This window comes from Sciurus carolinensis, chromosome 10 (assembly GCF_902686445.1).
Source record: "Sciurus carolinensis chromosome 10, mSciCar1.2, whole genome shotgun sequence".
Lineage (NCBI taxonomy): Eukaryota > Metazoa > Chordata > Mammalia > Rodentia > Sciuridae > Sciurus > Sciurus carolinensis.
This window is the reverse complement of record NC_062222.1, coordinates 99,259,486-99,279,228: the sequence shown is the minus strand read 5'-3', so window position 1 is coordinate 99,279,228 and position 19,743 is coordinate 99,259,486. Positions and strand designations below refer to the sequence as shown.

At 32.0% G+C, this 19,743-nt stretch overlaps 1 protein-coding gene across 22 annotated transcripts in view; it reads left to right on the top strand.

Annotated features, from left to right (window-relative positions):
• Fip1l1 (factor interacting with PAPOLA and CPSF1) overlaps positions 1-19,743 on the top strand; it is a 70,186-nt gene that overhangs the window by 33,247 nt on the left and 17,196 nt on the right. For 12 of the 22 annotated variants that reach the window (XM_047567442.1, XM_047567441.1, XM_047567430.1 and 9 more), the window contains 4 exons: positions 3,036-3,129; positions 5,134-5,290; positions 17,672-17,726; positions 18,665-18,720. In XM_047567442.1, coding sequence (XP_047423398.1) covers positions 3,036-3,129; positions 5,134-5,290; positions 17,672-17,726; positions 18,665-18,720 — 362 coding nt within the window. Of the gene's footprint in view, positions 1-3,035; positions 3,130-5,133; positions 5,291-15,671; positions 15,699-17,671; positions 17,727-18,664; positions 18,721-19,743 lie in introns of all 22 variants that reach the window. The other 10 variants (XM_047567444.1, XM_047567440.1, XM_047567428.1 and 7 more) reach the window with 1 other exon arrangement.

The following is a 19,743-nucleotide window of genomic DNA, read 5'->3' as shown; positions in this document are numbered from 1 at the left end:
GATTAGAAATTAACCTTTTTACTATCTTTGCTTCGCCCCTAGTTTTCTGTTGAAAAATTTTGTTGCCTCTCTGCAAGCAACCCTTTAACCTTTCTGAGACATCAGAACCATTAATATTTGACATTTAAATTTTATTTTATTATAATTTTAGAGATATTTTCATATTTACCTGTTCCAGGAGGGAAGCTCTGTGAACTTTCATTACCTATATAATCCATAGACTTAGATATCTAGTATAGTCAGTTTCTGTCTGTCTCAAGTTTTTACTGGATGGTTGAGTTCAGTTTAGAGAAGAGAATTGTAGCATTAGCTAAACTACCTTATTGAACTAGTTAGTAGGCCCAATACAACCTGTAGTACGTGGAACTTTTAAGTTACAGATTTTCTCATAGTGAAGCTCTACTAAATGTTTTTATGCAATTGAAATAAAAAGCTGTCCTTCAAGAACTGTCATAGAGGGCTGATGATATAGCTCAGTAGTAGAAGTCTTGCATAGCATGTCCAGGATTCTATCCCTAGCATCAGAAAGGGGGGAAAAATACTTACATGGAATAATACAGTTCATTATTGTTTTTCAAAATGTAACGTGAGAATAACATCAAATTTTTAAATTATTTGTGCTAAATATTATGGTTTTTTTTTGGTCAGTTAAGTATATCCTGTGTTTCTGTCATAAGACATATCTGAGTAAATTTCATTTCTCATTGATTTAAGGTAAATCTGAATGGTAAAAATGCCTGCGCAAAGAGGTCTTAATGAAAATGTATGAAATTGAAATTTTATGAATTTCCCACTAGGAATATACATTTCTTAAGAATACTTTCTCAGCGGTATGTTATTAGAAATAGTATATGCCATTTTGAATCTTTAGTGATCAGTTCATTTAAAGCTGAAAAAACTAATTGGACTTTTCTGACCATATTTAAGGTAAACTTTAAGGTGAATATTCTTGTCTGTCCCAGGCTTTTTGAAAACCTAAGGCCCTTAAAGATCAGTGGTAAAAAGATCACTTGTCAAAGCATTACCCCTTAACAGATAAGTTAGAGTCTTATGTCTAGCTTTAATTTTCATTACTTTTAACAACTTGGAGAATTCCAATCTAAATTGTAAACCCAAACACAATTGGAAGAATTTGAACTTGATGGGAGTAAATTTAAAAGTGGAAAGAGAACAAATCCTGCAATTGGGAGTAGCAAAGAATAGGAAATGAAACAGTACAGTAGATAAACAAATTTTGACAATGAAATCTAGGTAACATGGTGAAGGAAATCCTGGCTTAGCACACACCTGTAACTTAGAGTATGTTAGAATGTGAGAGGTATGTGTATCAGAGGACTGATATGATACAAAGTCATCGTGGGCATAGGTTTTTAATTATTCTAAGTGTTGGTACAAAAATTCGAGAACTTTTTCTTTTGTCTTGGGGGTGCTTGGATTTTCCCTGTATGTGAATGTTAGTGTGGTTTCCCAGTTATATTGGAGGATATAAGTTAAGTGAAATCACTCCTGGCTTTTGAGATCACGAGGGAACCTAGGAAGTTAGTGATCCAGGTGTAAAATTAGAAAGGCTAAACTTGTTTAAAATTTTATTTAAAGTTGTAGAGAAGGGAAGACTTAAGTTGGCAGGAAATAGTATTGACTATGTACTCCTCATTTCGACTCTGGTTATATACTTGTAGTAATAAGGTTGTCATTTTTATGAGTAAAAAAAATATTTGGAGTATTTTAAGGTTCACTTGAGATAGACTTTCGCTAATCCATTTTTTCCAGAAAAGTTTTAAATTTCCCAAATGTGAATGATCTGCTAGAAGGAAATATATCTCAAAGGAAAAGATCTTTTAGGCATTGAGATCAGAAAGATTTCAGGTTTGAAAGTTAGTTTTGCCTTTTAATTATTACTTAATGACTTCACTCTCAACACCAACTTCATCACATATAACTTGTACAAAAATTTTAAGTTGAGGATTTTTGTGAGGTTAGGTATAACAGGTTAGGTATTCAATAAAATAGTAACTGTTGTTTATTATTAATCATTTTAGGAAACCAATCTGGTAATTGTGGAATAGTCTATGGTATTTTAATTGCTTCACTTCTAAAATATTTCAAAGGTGGAATTGTTTAGATCTGAACAATGAAGAGAAATTCTACTTTGGACTCACTTCTCATTGCCTATTTCTACAAGTGATTTCTCTGTCTTGTTAGGCATATATACTTTTAAAAAAAATTGTTCTAATTAGTTATATATGACAGTAGAATGCATTTTGACACATCATACATAAATGGAGTACAACTTCTCTTTTTTCTAGTTATATATGATGTGGAATTACACTGGTTATATAGTCATATATGCACATAGGCATTATGCTTTTACCTTCAACTACACAGTAGCTTTTTGACATTATTTTAATTTAAAAAGTTTAACTTACTAGGTTTCCTATTAAATTTACAGCATTGTTTTGTGGTAGACTATTTTCCCACATACTCACTTATTTAAACTTTAAAGGGATTATAAATAGAACTAAAGATAGGGCAGACTTTTAAGTGTTTAAGTTTTTCTATTTAAAGCCAAATTATCACAAGTGAAAAACTGGTTTTCTATTTATGTTTTCTAATGCTTGTAATATATTATTAGGGAAAAATACCCTGCTGTTTTGAAATGAGCATTATTTCTTTTAAACCCTTTTTTAGGAAACTTTAAAAGTTGGTATGATGGAATTAGGATATTCATTAGACAATTTTTAATTAAGTTTGTCAAGCATTTGCTATCTGATCCAGTTCCTTGACCATAAATTCAGGTAGAGACTTAAACAATAATAAATTTAGAAGAAAAACTATACAAGGATTTAAAATAGAACGTTATGGTCATTGCTGGGTGTGTTGGTTCTAGTTTATTAATAAAACATTTTTTATCACAGTAGAAAGTAGCGAAATCTAATTCTGTGAAATTCACTTTTTAAGTTTTATTCTTAATAGTTTTATTATTTTCCAAACATATAATTAGTTGAAACTAAGTTGATTTAATTTTTATGTTACAGGAGATTACCTGGAGCAATTGATGTAATTGGTCAGACTATAACAATTAGCCGAGTAGAAGGGAGGCGACGGGCAAATGAAAACAGCAACATACAGGTTTAGTATTTCAAAATCAATTATATTTTAACTGAGGGAGTATAACTGTATGCTAATTTAATTTATTTGGTGAAATTCATAATGTTGTGCTATGTTGGATGCCTTAGATTCTACAAGGAGATTGAAAATGTGGAACTATCTACCCTTATAATTATTACAGAGGCTTTTCCATGTAGAATTTATAATTGCTGGATCTTTCTAGTAAGGTTTTTCTTTTTCCTTGTTATAAACAATATCTGTATATTCACTGATTAAAACGTTGGGAAAAATTGATAATTTTGTCACCTAAATGTTGCATTTCACATTCTGGTATACCTCTTTCTTATTATTAAGCAAAATTGGGATGCTATTGTGATTTTATTTTTGTGTATTTTTCATCTAAAATTAGTTTTATTTTTCCATATTGATCTTAAAAATAGAATTTAAGATCTTTTTATGAAAGCTTCATTGTATATGCCATAATTAATTTCATATGACATTTCTGAGGAAGTAGTTTCTTTGTTTCCAAGTGGAAGTAAAAGGAGATGAGTTATGAGTAAATTGACAAATAATGTTAAAACTTCAGTAACTGAGACTGCCAGTTTTTCAGCGTAGCTATACTTTTTCATTATTTGTTAGTTTTTTTAACACCTTAAAAAATGTCCAAAGTGTTATGAATTTTAATCTAATTAATTATGTAAGATACTCTTTTTAATATCTTTAAAGGTAATTATTTCTGAAGTGGAAAGAGGCCTCTTTCTTCTGCCATTAAAATACCATGATTTCTTAAAATAATTCTGTACCCTATTTTACAAAATATAAAATTACTGTATTTAAATATCCAGAAACTTCACAAAAGAGGGATTATATGTTTAAATGATATGGTTTTGTTAACCAAGATTCAAGAAATGTAAATTCAATATAAAACATAAACATACAAAAATTGCTATTTTCCAAATCTATTTGCACCTCAGAAACCCTTAGGCAACTTGTTAAGTGTCCAAATTTCTAGGTGCCATTTTGCTTGCTATTGTATTTCAGTAGGTTTAGAGTGCTTCTGATGGTGCATGTTCCTTACCTGTTCACACAGCTTAGCATTTTGCCAACACTGCTTAGTTTTTTAGGAATGAACCTTAGTTATTAAAGTTATAGGGCTTACATGAAAAGGTAATTTACTTTTACCGACTGAACTCTGTTACTTGTAACCTATATGGATGCTTTGTTTTGCAATCTGGTAGGTAATGATAGGCCCTAGTATGGTGAAATTCTGACCTGCTGCTATGTTAATGATGGCTGATTGTTTCCTTAATTCTAATCTTTTAACTTTTACCTTTGGTTGGGTAGCACATATACTTGCTACATTGTGTTTATAAAGTACTTGTTTCTTGTTTGGAATGTTTTTATTAATTGTTTCTTATTAAAAGTTTTCTTTGGCCCATTGCGGTGGTGTGCCTATATTCCCAGTGACGTGGGAGGCTGAGACATGAGGATTGCAAGTTTAAAGCCAGCCTCAGCAAAAGTGAGGTGCTAATAAGCAACTCAGTGAGATTCTGTCTCTAAATAAAATACAAAATAAGGCTGAAGATGTGACTCAGTGGTCGAGTGTCCCTGAAGTCAATCCCCAGTACCTGCCCCCAGCCCCCAAAAAAAGATTTCTTGGTAATAATCTACTTAGGAAGCTTATTAAAGCCTAGTAAAGGCTTTAAATGTGAACCTTTGAAAAAGCATTTTGTGTGAGTGAAACACATGTTACAAATGCATATCACACACAGAATTATTACCCCCCAAACATACATATATATAAATTAAACTTTATTTCTGGTCAAAGAGGGAGGAGTCTTTTTTTTTTGCGGTACCAGGGATCGAACTCAGGGCCTTGTGCTTGTGAGGCAAGCACTCTACCAGCTGAGCTATCTCCCCAGCCCCTAAACTTTATTTCTTAAGTTAAATGAAATTAATTTACTAAAATTAATCTTAGATAAGAATATTTACTCATCTTTCTAATGAACTATGCTCTAATTTTAGGTCCTTTCTGAAAGATCTGCTACTGAAGTAGACAACAATTTTAGCAAACCACCTCCATTTTTCCCTCCAGGAGCTCCTCCCACCCACCTTCCACCTCCTCCATTTCTTCCACCTCCTCCAACTGTCAGCACTGCTCCACCTCTGATTCCACCACCAGGTAAATAGCAAAAAGGCATTTGACTTTGAAAGGAAAATAACCTATGAGTGTTTCTTTCGAGTTCACAGTGAAAATATATATCTGAAAAGAATGTCTTAATTGATTGAATTAATAAATGTATTTAACAGATTCACTCTGAAACAGATTCTGTGTGTGTGTGTGTGTGTGTGTGTGTGTGTATGTCTTGCTATTTCAGCATAGCAGAAACAATATTCTAAAATAGAGAAGAACATTCAGATACTGAAATTGACCCCAAAATATAGTAATCCCCATACTAAAGTTGCTAATAGTGTATGTTTAAATCCATACTGAATTGTAAACCAGATCTTAACTTGTTTTGAAAAAATTTTAAAGATACTTTCACAATTGGTGTAGGTCCAAAAAATTATATATTCCTGTGAAGAGATTGCAATTAAAATTTGTCTGGTAGTCTTCTTTTTTTGCATGTTGGTTTCCTTTTCGGAGACTGCTACTAGGTGCCAGGTACCTGGTATTTCCTACTTTTGAACAGAAAAGTAATTTTAATTTTTTATCATATTTTTAGCTGCTTTAGATTAGTAAAAACTGCTTCAGTAGTACTAGAGAAAACTTTTATAATCCCCAAGTTTCACATTTATTTATATTTTTGATCTTTCATCCAGTGATTTGTCTAAGTTTCTTTCCAGTAAGTTTCAGTATTTTTTCCTTTTAGCCAACTTTATTGATCAAGTTTGATTAATACTATAATTACATTCTTCTTATGGAGAGTGCCAGTATTAAATGATAACAGTGCTTATCCTAATCAAAATTACATGGCAACATGTATTAGAATTTGCTTTCTATTAGTAAAATCAGTTTGTATAGACAGAGTAATATACTTCCATTCACTTTACATTTGCCAGAGAGCTGTCTTTTCCTTAAGATACTAATTATGATCAGAGTGTAGAGTCAAAGGGTTTGAATAGTCCTTCCTTAATATTCTTCCCTTAACCTCTAAATATCAGCATCCTCTCATCACTTTTGATTTCCATCACCTCAACCCTCAGAAAAGTTGAGAAAATAATACAAAAAAGATTCGTGGCTTTTAGAGAATCTCTTGTCTCAGAATAGAGGAAAAGAAGACCAGGATAGGTTAGATGTGCTTGCTGTAGGCAACTTAATTTCTTGAGTTCATGACTCTCTTATTTTAACAACTAAATTGAGGTTAGACAGTTGTGAATTGAGATTGGACCTATGGTTCTTGGGTCTTTACTGTGCTGAGAACTAACCAAATGAAAAGGGGACTTGGGTGATTCATAGTGAAGACTTAATGTGATTCATAAATGAATCTTTTGTCCTCTGAAAAAAAGAGATAAAGTGTATAGTTTTTTAATGTATTTGATAAGATGAAAAATGATTAATATTTATGATAATGGTCCTTTTTTGAATTGCTTTATAATCGTAAACTTTGGGTACTAAGGGTGATTTGAAAATAATTTTCTTTAAAAATTTTTATTTTAATAAAATTCTACACATTTGTGGGTACAGCATGATGTTTCACTCAATTTATATTGTGGAATGATTTTGAACTATTGAACACAGCCATCACTTTATATATTGATAGTGTGGTATGAACATTTAAAAATGTAGCAATTTTAAAACACATTTATTAATTAGTCATCATTCTATACAGTAGGTCTCTAAAACTAATACTTCCTGTGTGACTGATACTTTGTACTCCTTGAACAGCTTCTCCCATTTTCCACCCTTGTCCCAGCTTCTGGTAACCTCCATTCTACTCTCTGCTTCTATGAGTTCAACTATTTTTAGATTTCACATATAAGTGAGATAATGCATATTCGTCTGTGCCTGGCTTATTTCACTAAGCATTGTGTTCTGCAGGTTCGTGCGTATTGTAACAAATGATACAATGGAAGAATTTTTCTTATTTACTAGCTAATGGTTTGTCTTCAGATGGCTATCATTTTTAAATGTTCAATACTAGCTATTTAAGTAGGAGAAAAGTGTTTAAGAATTAGTGAAAAATAAATACTTTGCTAGTATTAGAATATTCAGTAGCTTTCCGTAGGATATTGCTGATAGGCGTTGACATTATCTGGTAGTTTACTTTTTTTCCAAATTGGTAAAATCACTCATTTCTTTGCCATTTAATCTGTTTATAAGAATAATAAATCTTTGAATAATGTTTAGTTAACTGATGACATTATCCTATAGAGTACCATTATCTTTTTGTTGCTTAGTCTTTTTTATTTCCTGAATGTTAATTCTCAGTTCCATGCTTCCTATCCAGATTTTCACTGATGCTTATTTTTGGATTATGTTTCCCGGCAGTCTTGACAGTGTTTAAGGAGTACAGATTCAAGTTGAATTCTAATGTTTATTTACATAGTAACATGCTGGAGGTGGAGAGAATACCAAGTTTATTAAAACTGAATATTGGTTAGTTGAGACTATCTGAATTACTCCTTATTTTTACTAGAGCATGAGCTGTTGGAGAGAATATAGACTATCATTTTCATCTGTTTTTCTCTCAGTGCTAGTCATAATGTCTTGTGTACACATCACATTCCCTAAATGTTAGCTAATTGAGTTAACAAATTTAATTTTTACATAACACCAGAGATGATTTTCAGTCAACAGTTAGTACATTAAGTCCAAATTTGCACTGGCTCTCAACAGCAGCATGGCTGCATAGGTAAATACCAGCTGAATGTAGGCCTGCTGAAAGCAAGTTGCCCTGGGCCACAAAAGCACATGAATATACCATGTTCTGTAGTTTGTTGTCATTTAAATCACCTTTAGGCTAACAAGCAGCCAATGAAAGAAAGCTGTGACTTAAGAGTCTTTTTAAAAGTATTATCTTAGAACTGTGGTTGTTACTCAGTGGCAGAATGCTCATGTAGCACATGTGAGGCTTTGGGTTTGATCCTTAGCACCACATTTTTAAAAAATCAATAAAAATAAAGGTATTATGTCCACCATCAACTAAGAAATGTATTAAAATATATTACCTTAAAGGATACTCCATTTTTCTTACAGAAACCCTGAGTTTCCTTTTTTGGTTTCTTTAGAAATATTGAAAAGGAAAAAATTTGGTGAGGAGGTGATATCAGGGATTGAATCTAGAGAGGTTTAACCACTAAGTGACATCCCCAGTCCTTTTTATTTTTTATTTTGAGACAGGGTTTGGCTAAGTTGCTGAGGCTGGCTTTGAACTTGTGATCCTCCTGCCTCAGCCTTCTGAGTAGCTGTACTTATAGGCGTGTACCACCCATTAGTGGAAAAAGTTCTTTGAGAAATGATTTAAATGTATTTTAATGTTAACTTTGTTAACATTAGATTTCTAATGCATAACTTTTTAAGACTAAAGTTTTATATGTGATAAGATATACAGTAATAGTATATGACGTCCATATTTTAGTTTGCTGCCAGTTTTGTTTTGTTTTTATAAGTAGCGTGACTCTACATGCAAGTTTGCCTGGAATAGACCTACCTTACACCTATCCCAGCATAATTATCACTGTTAATTCTCAAACTTGCCCTCATTTGGAGGATAAAATTTATGGTCAACTCCGCTTGGAGGTTTACAGTTTATAGCTTGTGACATAACAAAATAGTTCTTAACAATTGAGATGAGGAGATAATTCTCACCCAAGATTTTTACTGTCAAATAGTTGACAGATGTATTGCCTTCTGTCCACATAAGCACATATCAGCAAACATGTGAAACCTTATTAATAAACAGGGGGACAAAGTATTTCTGGCCACAATAGATTTATAGGAAGATTAGAGGAGATTTTGTATTAGAGTACAACAAAGATGAAAAGACTTTTGAAAATGCAAAAGTATTTAATATGGTTCCTTGCAGCCATACTGACAGTGGCTTGAAAATAATTACTGGCAAATCATGATATTCTGTTATTTTCATTTTCTAGTGAACCAGAAAATAGACCCAGTTAATGTTTTTTTTTTCTTTTTTTCAGAAACACATTAGAGCAATTTCATGCTTTTTTTTTTTTCTGAGTAATAATAGAAATAATAGCTAGTTACCACTGAATGCATACTTTCGAAGGCACTGTTTTGAATATTAGCTCATTTGATTCTAGAACAGTTACTCTGATTTTATAGATAAGTAAACTGGGGCTTAGTGAATTTAAGTAATAGCTAGAAATAGAACCAGAATAGAACCAGAATTCTAATCCAGGCAATTTGCAAGAAAGACTATTTTCTTTCTTAACTATGTTGAAATGGATTAGTACCTCTCAAGAAAACTATTATTGGCTTATGTGTATTCACAGCAATAATGTGTCTGAGGGACACCCCCCACGCTCCTTCCCCAAGCATTTCCCTGAGTCAGAATGCTTTCATATGTATTTCTGGGTAGGGAAATGACCAGGAATTATTATTATTTTTTAATCCAGTTAACTAAAGTTTTATTGTTTGTCTGATTTATATTAATAAGTCTAAGCCTAACTGAATAAGCCAGTTTTAAATTCTTGTTCATTAGAAGAAATGTTATAAAACTGGAAAAATTGATACTATAGGCTAGGTGATCTGGTTTATGTTGTTAATTTTAACTATTATAAGTGTGCAGGTCATTGTGTAACCATCACCCATCATCCTAAAACTTTTTCATCATCCCTGACAAATATTTTACCTTTTAAGCAATAGCTTTCCCAGGGTCCAATCCTCAACCACTGTTAACCTGTATTCTACTTTCCGGTCTCTGTGAATTTGTTTATTCTAGGTACCTTATGTAAGTTGAATCATAGCAATGTTTATTCATCTGTGTCTGGTTTGTTTTGTTTCTAAAATAAAAGAATTTTCATGATTTGAACTAACTTTATAGTAGGCTTATAATGTAGGCTTTTAAATGTTAACTTACTTTAGTGTTGTATTATCTTTGTTTTTCATAATGAAGTATGTTGAAAGATAGAAGTCGAGGTTAATTTGATTCATTTTTTGTTGTTGTTGCATTAACTAATATTAAGACTGTTCTATAGGTCTTGAGAACAATTGAAATGGAGCCCAAGAGTAGAATTCTTATGAGTTGTAAAAGACTCTTTATAGCTCAACTACTCTGAACAACAATTTATCCCTGCTTGAAAAGCTGGACGTGGGATTTACTTGTTTATGTAGATTTCAAATACAAAAAAATTCTACATTTTAGAAGGAAGTTGATTCCTTCATAAAAGACTATTGTCATGTAGATCAGTATATTACCTAGTCATTGAATACTGCTAATTGTATGAAGTTAAAATTTTTATGCCTTAAATATCTTGATTTTGGGTTCATCATCAAAGGTCTGCATTCTCTTTATGTGATTTCTTTGTTTTCTCTAGTTCTTTAACACTATTAGCATTTCTTAAACTTTGGTCACATACTCTTAGAACTCTTAAAAATTACTGCAGACCCCAAAGACCTTCTATTTATACATGTTATATCTTTTTTTAAATTACAAATTAAAACTGAGAAATTAAGGTATTTATTAATCAATATAAAAATACTTATAGCCTGTATGTTAAAGAACTTTTTTATGAAAAAAGTAGTAATTTTTTCCCTATAACAGTGAAAAGCCTCTGATGAGAAGTGGTGGTTGGTTTTAAACTTTTGTAAATCTCTTACTATGTAACTTTTTAGAAAAAGTGAGAACTATTTGTGCATTCAGTCTATAATGATATCGCAAATTCTGTAGCCTTTGGAAAATTTGACTATATTTATAAGAGAATAAACATAAAGAAAATATATTAGTATTTTTATGAAAGTAGTTTTGACCTTAGGAAGATGTCAGAGACCCCCTGGGAATGCCTGGACAAAACTTAGGGAAGTGCTGCTTTGGCAGAAGGTTGGCTTATATTAGATGAATGTTATCAACACTCTTTGAGTTTTGTCCTTTTAATTGAGAAGTTGTTTTCTGGATGTAGCATTCATTAAACTATGGTGTGGTAGCTTTTGGTGATACTGAACAGATTTCATATTAATTGGCACTGTTTGCCAAAAATATACACATTTTCCAGAAGTACTTTTAAAAAAGAATTTCTTCAAATCTTTGAGAACTGTACTCATTTTCTCTTTTGTTGTGTTTAAACAAGAGTAAAAACAAAAGCCAGTCTGCCATTTTTAGTTAACTCAAAAGTAGGGAATGATGCTGATTATATGTAAATAAATAGTATTTTCTGAAACAATTAAAATTAATTTAAATGTAAATTTCAAGGGGATTAAAAGCCTCTTTAGGATGTTGGTTTTTAACTGTCTTTTTCCCCCATGGAAAAAGACCCCCTTATGATCGTTATAGTTTGTCCATTTTAAAATATAAAATTATTTTACTTTTTTGATATGCTCGTGACTTTTTGGTACTTTAAGTTTTGTGACCACAGCATTAAGAAATTGTTTATAGTACTTTACATTTGATATATTTTTTTAAAGGTAGATAGTAGTTTGTGTGTGTGTGTGTGTGTGTGTCTAATTTTTAAAATCATGATACATAGAAAAGCATTTCTTATAGAAGGTGGTAGCTAGTCTACAGCCATACCACCCTGAATATGCCCAATCTTGTCTGACAGAAAGTGGTATTTAAAAAATTTCATAAACCTGACTTTTCACTCAACTTCTTTGTGCAAACTTTCTGAACTTGATGACTTTGAAGTAAAAATTGTGGCTTTAAGGGATGAGAGTTTTCTACTCCTTGCACTATAGTACTGACGGTATTTGGAATTCACTAGTGAGAAATAGGAAGCAGAATTCACATAATTTTGCCATTTTTTTCTTCCTTTTGAACTTAATAAAGAGAAGATAGTTATTATATTGGTTGCTACAGCATGAATTACCCCAAAATGTAGTGACTTAAAACAACATAGAGGTGTTACCAGTTTTTCTGGGTCAGGAATCTAGGAGTAGTACAGAGGTTTTCTGCTTCATGGTCTCTCGGACCTCTCAGTCATCTCTGAAGATTTGACTAAAGCACTGTTCTTATAGCTTACGCACTTGTTTATTAAAAGGACTCAGTTTTTTCTAGGTAGTTGGGATGAGAGGGTTTCAGTTCTTGCCATCTGTGGCCTTTCCAGCATGACATCTTACTTCATTAAAGCTTGCAAGCCAAGCTGAGATGGCAATAGAAAGAGTGCCATCAAAATAGAAGCCACTGTCTTTTATAATCTAGTCATGGAAGTGATATCCTATCATTTTTGCTATATTTATATATTTCATTTGTTAGAAATAAGTCAACGTTCAGCATATGCTCAAAGGAAAGGGCTTGAATATCAGTGGTTATACAAAAGAGAGTATAGCAGGAAGCAGAGATCATTGAGAGCTGTATTATAAGTTGACTGTCACTTAAAAAGTTGATGATGAAATACATAGAGAATGAACTTATATTAGACAATCTTTGTTCAGTTTGGTATGGGAGTTGTGGGGAGAAACTGCAGAGTTCATTTTAATTTTGTGGGAATTTTTAGTATTGGTAAATTCTTCCTAATACTATGTTTAACAGGAATACTGCTTTTTCGTTTCCTTGCCCCAGTTCCTCAAGAAGGATTTCAGGTTTTCACCCCCTAATATCACATGTATATGCTTTTGGTTTAGCAACAATTTGTAATAGAATATATTTAATATATTTAATCTGTTTTGAGTTTCTCAGCAGTGAAATTAGAGACGTTTAGAATCTAATCTGCTGTTTCTCAAATTATGGTCCCAGGCCAGCAACATGATCATCTCCTGGAAAATCTGTGGGGATCCAAATTTTCTGGTCCCACCCTAGACCTCCAAAATCAGAAATTCTAGGAAAAGAGCTCAGCAGTCTTTCCAGGTGATTCTGGTACAGGTTGTGATTTCAGTACAACTAATCTATTCATTCTATTAGAGTTTGAATTACTTTTCCAAAAGACTTTGGTTAGTACTAAGAACCTTACTTTTACTACTTTCCAGGAAAGGGAAATAAGCCTGCCCAGGAAAGTTAACATTTTTTTCCTACTTATTTTACAGATAAAGGATATAGAAAAGAAACTAAGTACTTGACTTTTTCAAGTCCATTAGCTAGACTAGGCAGTTTGTGTTGGCCAGGATGGTAGAGGTGTTGAAAGGAGAGAGTGCAGGAATTTTTGAGATGCATTTCCTCTTCCTTACATTATTTGTCTTTTAACAAAAATGAAATACTAAATAGCTATTTTTAAATGAAAATTTTATTTGCCCAATATTGTGTCAGATAGTAAAATTTTTTAGTTGTAGTTTGAAAGTGTATTTGATGGTTGTTAAGGAATTGGTTGTGTAATGTTTTAACTTTATAGTCCTGTTTCAATGAACATTTACCAGTAGGCATTGAAATATAATCTTAGGTGAAACAGAACTCTTTCTAGTTCCCATGCCAACTTTCTGATGTATATAGGTATTTTTCTTTGAAACATCTATATAAAGCATGATTTTTCTTTGTACTTAGTTCCAGTTCACTTCTTAAAAAATCTGTCCTATGATACTAGTGTTGTAAGATTAAACTGAAAGGCAAACTAATTTTAACTTCCTTAATTGTACATTTAATTTGGTTGTATGTCTTTCATCTTTGTTTTATGGAAATGTTACAAAATTTGAATGTTTTTGAGGACTGAATCTTGAAGGGGCTAACTAGTGATTTCTTGGTTTTTCACATGAATTCACATTTTAGTAAACTGTAGTAAGCACTAACTGAAGTGATACATGCTGTCATGCTGTTCATATATTCATTTAGGTAAAGTTATTAGGTTTAAAGTATCACAAAGTAGATGACTGAGTTTCATCATATAGACTTTTCTCTTACATACCAAAGAAAGTAAATCATGTTTTTAGGTGGGGAAACTAGGTAAAATAGTGAAGTGCAGTAGTGTTCTATAAAATCTGTACTGTTCTAAAGAGAATTATGTAATAGTATATATTAAGAGCACTTGATGCTTTGTCGTCCTTTATTTTCCATTTAAGTTTGGAATCTGGTATTCTGTTAGCTTGTTATTGTCTGCTGAATTCTTTTAGCTTAGTGATTTGGGAATAGCAAGGTAACCTCAGGATGGATGAGAATTGTCATTAACTGTGGGTTAGTTTGGCATATTTGTGGAAGCCTAATGATTTTTGAAACATGGCTGCTTTACCTGACATTTTTAGTCTTGTTGATTTTGTAAGCTTAGCATATTCTTTGATTGCATAGGTGGTTGAATCATGTGCTTCAGTCTGTATTTTAAGGCCATTTGCTGTTTTAATATCTTTTTCATATGAACCTATTATTCTGATAAAACATGGGTATCCCAACATTTTAAACTAAACTATTAGCAGGTTTCCATTTTCAATAAAACATCTGAAAGTGATTCTGTTTTCATTTTTTTGCATGCATTTATTTAATGAATTAGATTCCCCCCCATCTTTTTGACTAATTTTGATATAGTTTTTAAGATGAAATTTAGTAAACCAGTCCAATTGTGTTGAACTTATCTGTGGTATAAAGCTTTTCATGAAAAAGTTGTTTTAAAAATTTTCCTGTATTCCTACTTAGAAATCTGTTATTTTTCTTTAACTGAAAGTAGTTACAATTTTGCATGCCACACAAATTGCCTTTCTTGTATCTCTTAAATTTAAAATGCAGAATTTAATTTTAGTTCTTAGTAAATAAATTTTACATTAGGATTTAAGGGCACACTTGACCAATGTAAACTGAGAATGTTCATATACAATTTATTAAAGTTTATAATGTGTGCAAATAATGAGTTAGAATCACTGTATTTGCTGACACTGGTAGACGTAAATCATCCACATTTATTTTAATGTGCCCGTATATACATATATATACATGTACATATATTCCCTTGCTATACCCCTTTTAATATTTCTGCAAATCAAGAAAAATATTAAATATTGCCCCACTCTGCCAAAAATAATGAAACATTGTATAGTAAAAAATGATGTCTCATCGACTTTTTATTTCATTCATTTGAATGACCCACATTGAGCTTTACAAAAGTAAATAATATCCATAATCATCAGAGTTGCTTACACTACCTGTAGTATTAAAGAAGCTCACCAGTTTCCCTACTAAAATGTTAAGGTACTGAGATCAGACATTGATTATCAAATTTAGTTAGAATTAATATTTTGGAGTTTGGTATTTGTGTATGCACAAGGGTGCATTTTAACTTACTCCTAATTTCATTTGTGATTACAGCTAGTGGGGGATATCTTGTTATCAAGTTGGTAGAATGGGTTTTCATCAGGGAGTTGGATGTTATACTGAATTGTTGGTCTGCAAGAAAACAGAACGCTTCTCTTGAGTGACTAAGCCAGGATAATGAGGCAAGGGGTTTTATTTCAAAGTTTGTTTTGGTGATGGCATAAATACATAACAGGTTCTGAAATCCAGTTACTATATTAAATTTCATCACTTGTTTTTTAGGTATTCCAATAACTGTACCACCTCCAGGTAAAACTTTTTTCATGTTTTCTCCATCATTGTTAATGAACATGAAATTTCAAGCTTATAGGAGGGACAGTGTCGATGCAGTTAGAATATGAATAGGCCTATTGGGATTTCAAGGTCCTATTTTCAGCTCTGCCTTTGCTTCATTCCCGTTTTAAGATACTTAGTTTTCTTATACCTACTTGTCTTACCCATTTCTATAGAAATAGAGATTCTGAGAAAATTCTCACCTTATCAATTGGTGAAGAAAACAGTATGGGATATAAATAAAATTTTTATTTAAAGTCTTTTTAGATCAATTAAATTTTTATACGATATAGTGACTATAAGAGAAGAGAAAAATAATTTATCTTGACTTTTTCATGGTTTCTGATTTCTTTACCCTGGTGGCAAAACTCAGTATCATGAGAAAATATGTTCTGAATCACAGAGCAATTAGTTGGATTGTTAACTGGTCAGTTGGTCGTTCTTAGAGTGGTGATTCATTGTTCATTGTTAGAATGGTATGGTCTTTAGGAGTAGTGCAGTTTTTTTGTTTGTTTTTTCTTTTCGTCAGATATTTCTTTTTTATTTTGTGATAGCAAACCCTATTAGCAAGCATGTTAATAAGTCCAGTGTTTTAAAAGAAAATGACAGGTGATAATGCTTGGATCTAAATTCAGAATGGCCTGAATAAATGGAAGTAGCGAAGTTTAGATTGCACAGGGTAGTATATGTGATAGAGTCACTGACTGTGTGTGAATGTGGCTAAAAAAGACTTATCAGAAATCAAAGGATTTGATGTGTCCTTTTAGTTTAAAAGGCAATGTGGTTGTGAGGCTGTGTAACATAGGATTGTGGACTCGAGGACTAATGTGATAATTGCTAACTTGCTTATGTTGATAATTCATAGAGGAGTTATAGATCCTAAAACTGTACACAGTGGAAAGCATGATAAACTTGGAAATATTTTGAATCAGGACTAAAAAGATTTAAATGGAACTTTGAGAAGGGATAAGAAAACAGGGATTCATTTTTACTTAGACTACTAAAAAGGAGGCTTAATGGAAGAGTTTTCAAATATGTAGAAGGTAATAGATAATATGACAGTGGAATACTTGTCCTCATCAGGACAGCAGATGTATTGTGTGAGGGATTTAAATTATATAATCTAATGAATTTCCTAATAGTGAGAGTTGTTAAAACTTGGAAGGAATTGGTATCATAAGTTGTGGAATCTTAAAGTCTTTGTTGTGATGCTATATTGCCTATCTGAATTTGAAAGTGTAGAGTAGATTAACTGTTAAAATCCCTTTTAGCCATATTCTATGGTATTTCACTTAAGCATTACGAATTATTGAGAATGCAGACCTCATGATATAAAAGGTGCAAATTATTGTCCTCCAAACAAATCCAAAAACTCCATTATGTGCCTTTCTTTGTAAAGTAATTTGTTGGGGTTGTGCTATTTAAAACATTTTATGGCGGATATTCTCAGCTTTGAGCAGTTATATTTACTGGTAAGATTTTATTTATAAGTTACACATTTTTAAGGGAATTTTTATACATCTAGAACTCAAGATTTTTTTAAAAGAGGTAAATGCTGTTTTATTTGCTTTTCTTCTAAAATATTTCAAGTATAACATATCTGATGGCAACACTACTACTGTTTTTTATATGGAAAAGGTAAGGCATTGAGACTAACTCTCATACTCACAAAATGGGCTGTGTGTGGTGCTGAAAATAAGACCGGGTGTCCTGACTCCCAGTTTGTGTTCTGTGTTAGGCCAGACTGTATATTGAAATTTGTATTGCTCCAAAAATCTGTTTATAAGTTTAAGCTCCATTTTTTTTTTCTGTCCATTTAAACATAGAGAAGCACGTTTATGTCCCCAGAGAAATTTAGTGATACTCAGCAACTTTGTTTTTCTCTTTACATTAAACATACATTGTTAATTTTTTTAAAAATTTTTTTGTCTTATGATTGAATGTTTCAGGTTTTCCTCCTCCACCAGGTGCTCCTCCTCCATCTCTTATACCAACAATAGAAAGGTAAATCACTGTGAATACTGTAAATTTTTTATCATTGTGGTAGCCTTTTGACAGAAGAATCACATACATATATCTTGGTAATATAGTCAAAGATAATTTTATGAACATAGCACCTGCCTTTTAACAACCGACAAATCTCGTTAATTACTTTTATATAAGACATTAGCCTGTTGTCAAAATAGGGCAAAGAAAACGAAATCATAATATTTTGAAGTAATATCTTTGGTTTTTGATGCATGGGTTAAAGAAATCACTAGATTGTTAAAAACTTGGGTATTTTTGCGAAATAGAATTTACTAGAAATCATGAGTAATACATATCTCTTACATAGTTTATGTCATCTGGAATGCTGACATAAATTCTCATGGGTGGCAATATTGTGTTTAACAGCAGAGGGTTAAACAGTTTTATTTTATAACTTTGAAATCACAGTGTTGTCAGGCAATTTTCATAACCTTTTTGAGACTTAGTTTCACTTTTTACCATAGCGGTTGATAAAGATTAAAGCTCCAGCACAATTCTTAGTAGATAGGAATCACTTCCAGATGAAATCTGTTATTTCTACTGTATGCTCACCTAGCGTGCACAAGGCCCTGGAGTCAATGCAAATACTGCAAAACAAAAAATAGGCATTAGGTTTAATATTTTTGAGGTTAAAAGCCTGTGTTTAAGTATTTAAAAATAAAATTACAGCACTGTCATTTATCACAGTTGAATAAAAGTTTTGCCAGGCACTGGGGTTTATGCCTGTATTCTGAGCTATTCAGGAGGCTGAGGCATAGGATTTCTTGAGCCTAGGAGGTGGAACCATTCTAGGCAACATAGCGTGACCCTGTTTCATAAATGTTATAATTCTACCTTGCTGTTTTTCCATTTGTACCAAACTAGTCAAACTAATTTGCAACAGACATAAAAATACATTTTTTTTCCCTCAACAGCGGACATTCTTCTGGTTATGATAGCCGTTCTGCACGTGCATTTCCATATGGCAATGGTAAGTTATTAGTTACCCAGATTCATATTCATAATTAGTCGCCCAGATTCAACTTGAATCAATAAAGTACATAAATATTTGAGACAATAAAAATGTGTTTCTGTGGTTTAAAATAACATCTTAAAGAGCAGTGAAAAAAATATTAACTGAAGAAATAACTAGGTTAAACATCTGCCAGGTTACTTAACAAAATAATTTTTCTTTATTTGTTGCTTATACTTTTAAAGATTAGTAAATAGTAGCATAAGAGATATTTGCTAATTTGTCTCATATTCCTTGTCTGTCTGAGTCATAGCATCTAACTAATGCACTTATTTTCTCCCCACTACTTTAATTTTTTTTATAAATAATCTATAATTTCTCTTTTTTGTTCACTTGTAACTATCCATTCCAAATTTTTTTGATAGCACTTTTATTCATTTATTTTTAAAATGCTGTGCATTATACTAAATTTTAAGGCTACAGCGAGACATGGTGGTTACTTTCATCAAATTGATAGACTAGAAATGAAATAGCTTATTGACAGAGAAGTATTCTTGGGAGTTCAGTGGAGGGGTCTTGCTTTCCAGAGGGGTGGAGCAATAGATGATTTGACTTCCATGTAGTTCAAAGATAGGGGATGTGAGAACATAGTAGGCTTCATGTGGGGATGTACAAGCATATCTGAGAGATGATACAGGTTTGATTCTAGACCATTGTTATAAAACAAATGTTGCTATAAAATCACACAGTTTTTGGTTTCCTAGAGCATGTAAAAATAATGTTTACACTGTAGCAAGTCTATTATTTGTTCAATAGCATTATGCTTAAAAGAACCTTAATTTAAAAATACTTTATTGCTTAAAAAAGAAAGGAAAAAAAATTATCTGAGCCTCTGTTGGTGCAGGGTCTTGACTCAAGGATGATTCCTGCTGTTGGTAGTTGGTGAAGGTTGGGGTGACTCTGGCATTTTCTTAAAATTAGACAACAGGGATTAATTTAGTATTCCTTTCGTGAAAAAAAAATCTCTAGCTTATGATGCTG